General features: G+C 47.3%; 1 protein-coding gene across 2 annotated transcripts in view; it reads right to left on the reverse strand.

Annotated features, from left to right (window-relative positions):
* SNUPN (snurportin 1) overlaps positions 1–9,395 on the reverse strand; it is a 22,875-nt gene extending 13,480 nt beyond the window's left edge. The window contains exons 1-3 of one of the 2 annotated variants that reach the window (XM_004687997.2): positions 9,313–9,395; positions 5,454–5,616; positions 1,490–1,637 (exon numbers count right to left, since the gene is read on the reverse strand). In XM_004687997.2, the coding sequence (XP_004688054.1) occupies positions 1,490–1,637; positions 5,454–5,611 (306 nt within the window). In that variant the 5' untranslated portion in view covers positions 5,612–5,616; positions 9,313–9,395. Of the gene's footprint in view, positions 1–1,489; positions 1,638–5,453; positions 5,617–9,036; positions 9,099–9,312 lie in introns of those variants that run through there. The other variant, XM_012728809.1, reaches the window with a different exon arrangement.
* Between the last annotated feature and the right edge of the window lie 116 nt (positions 9,396–9,511).

A 9,511-nucleotide genomic window follows, 5' to 3' on the forward strand; every position in this document is an offset into this window, starting at 1 on the left:
ATAAATCATTAAAAAAAAAATCCTGGTGGTTCCCTGTAACCCCAGCAGTCTGAAAGTCTGCATGTATCTCTGCTGTACAACGTTCCTCAGGCCTGTGCTACCCACCACCACCAGCTGGCCTCCTCTCCTGGACACACCACATACTCCTCTGGGGGTTCTGGGCTCCTGCCAGCCTGCTCCTGCACTCTGGAATGCCCTCACATCCGCCCTGTCCATGCATCAGCCCTGCTTTTTCTGATTTCACAACCCCGCTTCCCCTTATTGGGAGTTAATCTCACATTCTTTTTGTTATTCTTATAACAAAAACCATAATCTACACTTATTCTAGGAGTGCAGGGGTTATTTTTGGACCAAGTATAGCCTAACTTAATACAGAACAGATGCCTCAGTAATGCCTGCTGGGCAGAAATGACTTATACTTTGTCACAGAGGATGCTATCTTTACTGGATTTAGGGCCAGAGAAAGAAGATAGCATGTGTGAATCCAGGAACCACATTTGAAAAGTGGGAGAGGCTTCTGAGGTAATAAAACACAAGGATAGAGGCCTCCCTAGAGGCACAGGGATTAAAAACAGCACATTCATGCTCGGCCAGGGAGCTAACCTACATGGCGCAGCAGACCTCTCTTGTATCAGCTGCTGCTTCCCTCAGCAGTGTATTCTAGTGTTCTGCTCCCCACTCTGTCTCTGGTGAATCCTCTCACCCTCCCACACCTCTGGTCTACACCCCAGTTATTGTATGCATGAACAAATAAATTAAAAAGCAGAATCAAAAACACTTGGGTAGAAAGAAACCTGTAGTAGTGGGCAGATGCCTACCTCACCCCCTGTCCTGGACCCAGACACTGCCTTCTGGCATACCTGGACTGCCTGGAGGCCAAGTCAGTATCCAGCTCCATGTCTCCTCCACATGCCACAAGTCACCCTCTTTTCCTCTCTTGAATCAATAAGGCACTTAGTTAAATCTGTTATAATGATGTGTTATTACTTAGGCTAACTGGCTGGCCTGGGGTGGATAGCAGGTTCCCTATAATCAAGGTAACTGTACTCTCCCTACTTCCCACTGCGTTAAGTGTGAAGAGCTGAGACTGGAATCTTTGTTCACAGCTTGGAAAAGATCAGCCTGGAAGGGGGTGGGACCATACATCCCAATCCAGAACAGCTGTAGGACTGTTTAAGAAATGGCACGGGTGTCTGTCAGGATCACAATAGTTTTGGAGCTTCCCACATCAGGCTGCAGCCTTTGGCAAAAGCACGGAGTAATGTGTCCCAAACCCACTTACCTCAGACCCCATCAGTGATCTCCAGTCAGCACACGGCATGGTAAGTTATCCCTTTTTCTCTATAAACTTTATGTGCACCCACATTATTTTGCAGCTATTCTTTCTTCCTCTCCCCTCCTCGTCCATGACAAATAAAGAGCTTGGCACTACTTCAACAGCTCAGTGGAGGGAGAGGGACTAGCTGGGCCTAATCCCTGGGCCACTCACTTGATTAGCATAGCGTTTTGGTAACTTCTTGCCAGTGTCAATGTCCATGTCTTCACCATCCTTTTTCTCTTCTTCTTCTTCACTCTCCATCCCTGTCCAGTCATCTTCAGCCAGTCTTCTGGCATGGTTCACATAATCTAGCCGCTTGCTGAAAAAAGAAAAAAGCCTAAGAACAGGGCTTTTTACTTTATAGCAAGGTCCTACAATGTGACAGATTAAACTTAATTCAAAGTTAGGGATTCTGGTGGGGGCAAAAGATGACAGAATTTCCTTTGTTTAAAAAAAAAAAAAGTATTTCTGGCCCTCCCTGATGGCGCAATGGGTTAGGACATAGCACTAACCATAGCAGCTAGCCATAGCAGCTTCAGTGTGAGTTCAATCTCCATCCCTGGAGGTGATCCACATGGCGCAGCAGCTACTGCTCCCCTAAGCAGTTGATTCTTTGTTGATCTGCCTGTTCTGCTCCCCACTCTGCCTCTGGTGAATCCTCTCACCGCCCCTGCACCTCTGGCCTGTACTCCAGTTCTGTATGCACAAATAAATAAATCTTAAAAAAGAAAAAAATTTCTTTGGTCAAGCTAAGCTAGCGATTGCTTCCTTACAGAGAAGCCCCCTCTGAACACACCCAGCCTTCCTCAGAATTTCCTAAGACTAGGCAAGGTAAAACATTTAAAGGAATTTTCAAGGTTTTTTAGCTGGAAAAGTTGACCCTAACCACACACCCCCAACCCCACCCCCAAGCCACCCCACTCCTTTTCTCCCCCAGCTCATCCTGCTCCCCAACCTCCACCCCAGGTGAGAGTTGACACTTTCCTGCCTGTAAGACATCTAGTCCAAAGGCCCTTAGGGACCGAAGAGAGGAACTACTTAGATATAGTCAGATAATTAAAACAAGGGCAGCTTCTGGGACTTTCCACTTTCTACAGCTTTCTGCAGAATAGTCAGGCCTTCCTCCAATTCCCGTCAAACTTTCCAAAAAGGCCACTTAGGGCTCTCCTGGGTGGTGCAACGGGTTAAAGCACAGCACTGCAAGCTAGCCACAGCCCCTTAAATGCTCAGTTCGATCCCTGGCCCTGGGGTGACCCACATGGTGTGGCACAGCAGACCTCTCCTAACCTGCCCGCTGCCCCCCTCAGCCCCCCTTGCTGATCAGCCTGTTCTGCTCCCCACTCTGTCTCTGGTGAATCCTCTCACTACCCCTGCACCTCTGGCCTGTACCCAAGTTCTAAATGTATAAAAAATTCTTTACCAAAAAAAAAGCCACTTAGTTTATGATTTAATATCTTTTTTTAAGGAATTGAAAAGGAAGAAAAAGAAATTCTGGAAATTGATTGTTGCAGAGGGACTTTTAGATATCATGGACCCTCTCACAGTGGTTTCCTCAGTGCTAAGGCAGACCAACCACCAACAAGACCAAGAGGGATAGTACTTTCCCAAGGCACACATGTTTACGGACATTTACACTAAGATGTGTACCAAGACTGTATGCAAGCACATCTTTTGTTTCAAGATAAAGGAGAGCTGGTATACTTGTACTGTGTGAAAGGATGCATGTCCAGGGTTATTTCCCAGGCACTGTTAGTAAGTTCAAAAGGAGGAAACTACCCAGATGCCATCAGGGGATTGGTTAGATTACAATATGACATATCACGTCATGGACTGCATGGCACCATTTAAAAAAAAAATGAGGTAGCACAACGTGAGTTGATAAAGAACTGCTCTAAAAAGTACTGCTAAATAAGTATGTAAAACATGTAGTTCACTGATACTTCTGCTGGGAAAAAAAAGGTATGTACATATTGTTGGGAGTGACCAAATGCGGAGATTTACTGAGGGACCGGATAAGGGCAGTAATAAATCAGGCCTTGCATCCAAAGGTGATAAGGAGGTAACAAACTGGGCCTTGCATCCAATTAATGGGACCTTGTATCCGGGATGGGACTAGCTGAAGGTGATAACAAACTGGGCCCCACATCCAAGTTTGATAACGAACTGGGCCTTACATCAAAGGACACAGCGATGAGTCACCCCTTTGGAATCTGAGTTTAGAATCTATATAAGAGACTCTTCCCCCTTATTGGGTTGGCAGTAGCTGCGGACCCCACCCTAGGGGCTCTGTCTCAGCTGCTGTCCAGGAGCAATAAACTCTGCTTGCTCAGCCTTTCTGCCTCCCACCTTCCTTTCTTGCAGCCGGTCACAGAAGTTGGGACAAAACACATATATAACAGACACTTGCTCATATCTGTACAGATCTTTTAAAGGCTACACACGAGAGAGAGGAAGTAGATGGCTAGAGGACAGAACTGGGAGACCGACTCAATCACATACTCATGTATTTTGTATTTGGAACCACATGAATGAATTACCTGTTCCAATTAATTATAATTTTACTTCTCTTTTTTTATTTTTTGTTTTTTGTGTTTTTTTTAAAGATTTATTTATTTGTACATACAGAACCGGGGTACAGGCTAGAGGCTCAGGGGCGGTGAGAGGCTTCACCAGAGACAGAGTGGGGAGCAGAAGAACAGGCAGATCGACGAAGCACACTGCTGAGGGGAGCAGCGGGTGGGTCAGAGGAGGTCTGCCACACCATGTGGTCACCTCCAGGGCAGGCGGGAATCGAACTCATGCGGAAGTGGCGGTAGTGGCTTTAGCTTCTCAGTGCAGTGCTTTAACCCGCTGCGCCACCAGGGAGGGCCCCATTGTTTGTTTTTTAAAGGTGTATTTATTTGTGCATACAGAAGTGGGGTACAGGCCAGAGGTGCAGGGGTGGTGAGAGGATTCACCAGAGGCAGAGCGGTGAGCTGAACAGGCAGATCTACAAAGTACACTGCTGAGGGGAGCAGCAGGCAAGACAGGAGAGGTCTGCTGGGCCATGTGGATCACCTCCCGGGTGGGGATCGAACTCCCACCGAAGCAGCCACAGCCTCAGCCAGCTTCACAATGCTGTGCTTTAACCTGCTGTGCCACCAGGGAGAGCTGCCCTTATTTATATTTAATTTTATTTATTTTTTTTATGTATGTATGAAGGTGAGAGGATTCAAAAGAGACAGAGTGGGGAGTCAAGCAAACAGATCTATTGAAATATACTGCTAAGGAGAACAAGGGGCAAGAAAGGAGAGGTCTGCTGTCCCGTATGTGGATCAGTTCCTTGGCAAGTGATTGAACTCAGGCTACAGCAGTGACAGTGCTAAGACTTAACCTTAACCTGTAGGCCACCATGGAGGCCCTAGTAAGTTTTAAAAACTGGGATGAATGATGGGTTAGAGGGGAGTGATCTGAGAATGTAACCTGCAAGTCATCCAAGCACCTCAAGGAACCATCTTGGCTAAAACTGCCCAGCACTAGGCAAAACACAGTGGAAAACGTGCAGCCATTAACAGTTTCTCCTATTCCTTAATTCCTCAATTTACTGCCCAGAAGAGAGCCATATTTCACAGACAGTAAAAGGATGGGCCCTGCCTTCCAACAGCTCAGCTTTTAAACACTCCCATCATTCCTTGCTGCTTGCTCATCTTGGCCTTTAGAGTGAAGTGTATGGAAGATATTTCCATATAGATTCTCTGTGGAATTGTATCTTGAACTCCCAAGGGCTGCACAGAAACATCTGGGCTGAAGGCAGACAGGAAGACCACACCAAGGCCAGGACTTAAGAGTTCAGAAGCCACATAGGGAATACGGGGAGTGGAAATCTGGGCGTAGTTTTCACAAATCTCTAAGTCGCAAAGCTCAGTACCTCTGCCAGGAAAGAAAAATTTAACCAAATTACTGAGCTTTTGCTTTCAAACTTTAGTCTCCCTACTTTCTCATCTTTATACAAGCTCTGCCATGATTTACCCTCTCCAAGATTAACCTTAAAAGACCCTACTTGAAGGGGGTTCCATAGAAACAAGCCAAAATCTTCCTGCGTGGTTCATAGCTGCCAGCCTGGAGAAAGAAACCAAGGAGTTAAAGTATCCCTTACGATTTCTGCAGTTCCAGTAAACGGCGGCGCCGTTCACTCTGCTCCAAGGAGCTGTACTTGGACTTGTACTGGGACAGGCGGGGGTGTGGGGCAGCTGTGCTGTTCAGATCTTGAGACACAGAAAAGCTACTAGCCAGGGCTTGACTCAGCTCTTCCATTTTTCCTACAAATGAAAACATTAAAAAATGGTTCATTCATTTCATATGACCTCCTGTGTATAGGCAGTTATGATTTAACATGAAGGCTATATTCCTAAAAAACCTCACTTTATCCCAAATCACAACTGTTTCCACGGGGGAAAAAAAGGCAGTTAAAGGGTAAATGAATTACATATGAGAAATACTACTTCTTTCAAACATTTCAATAATGATCATTTGATAGCCCTGAAAGTATAGACAGAAAACTAACCATTAATCACTAAGAAAGTTCACCCTATATTGAACTTAACTTTGTTCTGTTATCTAGCAGTAGAAGTCACCATGAGAACCTTCTTATGGGGTGGGGGGCAGGACCTCCCTGGTGGCGCAAGGGGTTAAGCTGCAGTACTATGAAGCTACAGGCAGCCACTGCAGCATGAATTAGATCCCAGCCCCAGCAGACCTCTCCTGCTGCACCCGCAGCACCTCTGGCCTGTACCCTAGTTCTTGAGTAACCTTCTTATCATCATCCATTATCCAGTGATGGGAATGTAACCCAGAGCGAAGCCAGAGAATTACAGGTGATGCTCCCTGGAGGGGGGGTGCTGATGACAATGGACAGCCTGAGGGGAAATAGGAACAAAGTATTGGTGGGGGCGGAGGACTCTAAGAGCGGGTAAGGGACTGAAGAGGCAGCCCCAAGGGATTCAGTTTTCTGGGATGTCAGTGTTTTATTTATATTTAGCAATACTTAGCAATTCTGGAATCAGCCATTTCTACCCCAACCTTGCAGATCTTCCAGAAGGTTGTTGGCAGGCCTCTGAAGACTAGGAGAGGCTTCCAGCAGCCAACCTCAGAGGAGAGAAGTTCTGAGGCTTTGCAGGTAGCTTTGCAGCACTTACAGCCTTGAAGGGAAGGTGTGACCCTTTTGTCAGGTCTTTGGCTGCTGTTCTGAGTGTCACTTGTCTAGTGCTGTGTTGGGAAATCTCAGCAGCTCTAGTGAACATCTCCTGTTGTGTGTTCGCAGTGTCTTTATGAGTTGGAAACTGTAACAGAGTGGCCCCTAGAAAAAGGGGGAAGTTCCAGGTTCCCTGCCCCAACCAGAAGGAGGGTAGAGCTGAACAGAGAAAAAGGAGAGACAGGAAGGAATCAGGGAGAAGAAAAGAAGGAAGCAGGATGGAGAACGAGATGGACTTGAGGAAGCCACAAGGAGCAGCAAGCATGTGATGAAGAAACTGTGCTTGTTTCCTGACCCTGGACTGGTGAAGGCAGATGTGGGTGAGAGACCTGTAGGGAGGTGACTATGGCAGTGTTTATGTTGATTTTGATTTTACTCTTTTCTTCCCAGACTTGTCTGGCCATTTCTGACCTTTTTCCATGGGTCCCGGCCAGAAGGCGCTTTAGGCTTTTGACAGGCTTTCAGGCCTTGCATTGGGCCAGTCCCCTTTGGGTTGACTTTTGCCCACAAAGGGGATGGGTAACTTCGGGTGTTTGATTTAGAAGTTATATTCTTTGTGTTCCATATTGTGTATTTACTGTATTAAAGTCCCTATCAATTGAAGTTTTATGTTTTGTCTTGTTGCAGAAGATGGCAGAACCCACTTAAAGCAGGCAGGTTTAGGGATTCAGTGGTGCTCTCTCCCTGTCCTTTAACAAAACCAGACTATATAGTCTGGGTGTCATCTGCTCCAGGCTTTTCATCTTGGGAGCCTTTGTGTTTAGAACTTTAAAACATTAGACACTACTTTGGGTGAGATAAACAGTCATCTGTGGCCTTAGTGACTCTTTGTTTCCCCTGGTTTTTAAAATAAATTCCTTTGTTCTCTGAACCTGACTGGTCTTACAATTGTGTGTTCAGGTGAAGAACTGACAGTGATTGATAAATTATTTGGGGACTGTCCTTGGCCAGTTTTAGTGCCTCCTGCTGCCCTGTATCATGATCAAGCATCTAGTTTTTTCCTGAATAGTGCTAGTCATTATTCAATAATAACAGATATATCTTCCTGATGCACCTTCAATCTAAATGGCTGTTGAATTCCCTAATGACATATTATGAAAGTGAGTTATTTTCTCATACTAATAAAATTTAGCTCCAGGAGAGATGCTAGTACTGGGGGTTCCAGGAGGAACCCAAAATTAGCAGTTAACATTCTAGACATCTTATAATGTGCTTTGTTTGTTGTGGGCAGAAAGCTCTAAAGTTACCCAACAGTACTTGGCCTGCCCAACAGTTAGCACCAGCTTCTCCAGGAGTGTGAAGGGCTGGCCCCTGGGGTACTTGGGAGACAGGAAATAGGCAGCATAGAGGAAACAGACTTCCGAGATAGGCCCTCAAGAATGGAAGTGGACAAAAAGATGACTTCACACTCCACTAGCCTCTGATGAATGAAGGTAGGAAGTGGTACAGGAGCTCAACCAAGATTTAAAGGTGTGCCCCAGACTGTAACACAACACGAACACTTGGGGGAAATATGACACAGCAGGGCTGATGGAATAGTTCAAGCATAAACCAGAGAAGCATTACTATTTCAGGTCTGGGCCCAGTGCTCTGAGCACCAAATTAATAGGTTATTTCAAAGCCTCCACAGTTAAAAACAGAACTCTTTGGGCCTCTACTCACTGGTGAGTTACTTGCCATCCAATACCTGGAGTCAGATTTTTATCTTAATTTGCAGCACTGGTTTGTTTTTTTTAATAAATCTTAAAATTTGTGGTTAAAAATTCATTTTTTGAAGTGTACAATTCAGTAGTGTTCAGTGCATTCAGACTGTCATGCAACCAATCTCCAGGATTCTTCATCTTGCAAAACCGAGTTGTTATATCCATTAAACTTGAAAGGAACTTTTTTTTTTTAATGTAAGAACAACACATTATCAGTGTGAACTTAAGGTGTGCCTTAAAATACTTGTAATGCAATCAGGGTGCTCATTCTGGTTAAGGCTGGGAGGCGAGTACTTGGGATCCATAACGCTAAGCTACTTTCTGTATTTTTCCGTACTCTTGGGTACGTTGGAATACTTAACAATAAAAAATTATAATTGACTATGTCTTCGGTTTATCAAAGTAGCGAACAAACCCAAAGGACATGTACTAGTCCTTAACTTGCTTTATCTTCGTGTGCATCACAAAATCCTTAAAACTGGTATCCTGCACTGAGGCGGCTCCCCCTCGCCTTCCTTTGTGGCTGCTCTTAGCCGGCTCCCGTCTTTCGGCCCGGTCCTTGGCTGGTGCTGTCTCCCGGGGTCGACTTCGGCGCCCAGTGGTCTTATCCTCCACGTGTACTCAAGGTCTACCAACTCCCCCGTTTCCAAGCCCCCAAGTCCCCGTCCCAGCCGCCCCAGCCCCGATCCAGCCTCCTTCTCCAGGGCTCAGCCTCGCAACCCCCAGCCGCGATCGCAGCCTCGTCGGCCCCTCCCTGCGCCCATCCACCCGCTCAGGGAGTCTACCTGCTCCACCAGGCGGGCCTCGCAAACGTCCCCCGCACTGGCTCTCCCGAAGGACCGCGTCAGTTAAGCCCGGCATGATTCGCTCCCCCCTCCCCCCAAAGCCCCGAGGGGTCCCTGCTCTACAGCCCCGCCCAGAAGAGCGGGCGCGCGCGCGCCGGGGGAGGCCTGAAGAGCCTCGAGAAGCTGGGGACGCAGAGCCGGCCTCAGGGAATGGCAGCCGGGCGCCGCAGCCTCACTCGGGAGCCAGTAGGACCCAGGCTCGAACCCCGAACTCACCCTCCGAGGTGACAGTTCCACGCGCTGAAGCAGCCGCGGCCGCGAGGGGCCGACCAATCAGCTGCCCTGGGAAGCCGGCCCGCCCCTCGGCGCCGCGCCGCTGGCACCCCGGCTTCCCCGGCGCCCCCTCCCTCCTCCGCACGCCTCCCCTTTAAGCGCGAGGCGCAGTTGGATTTGTGTCGGCCGAAGCGAGGCGCGA

The sequence above is a fragment of the Condylura cristata genome, unplaced genomic scaffold, assembly GCF_000260355.1.
Source record: "Condylura cristata isolate star-nosed mole 26May11 unplaced genomic scaffold, ConCri1.0 scaffold00023, whole genome shotgun sequence".
NCBI lineage: Eukaryota > Metazoa > Chordata > Mammalia > Eulipotyphla > Talpidae > Condylura > Condylura cristata.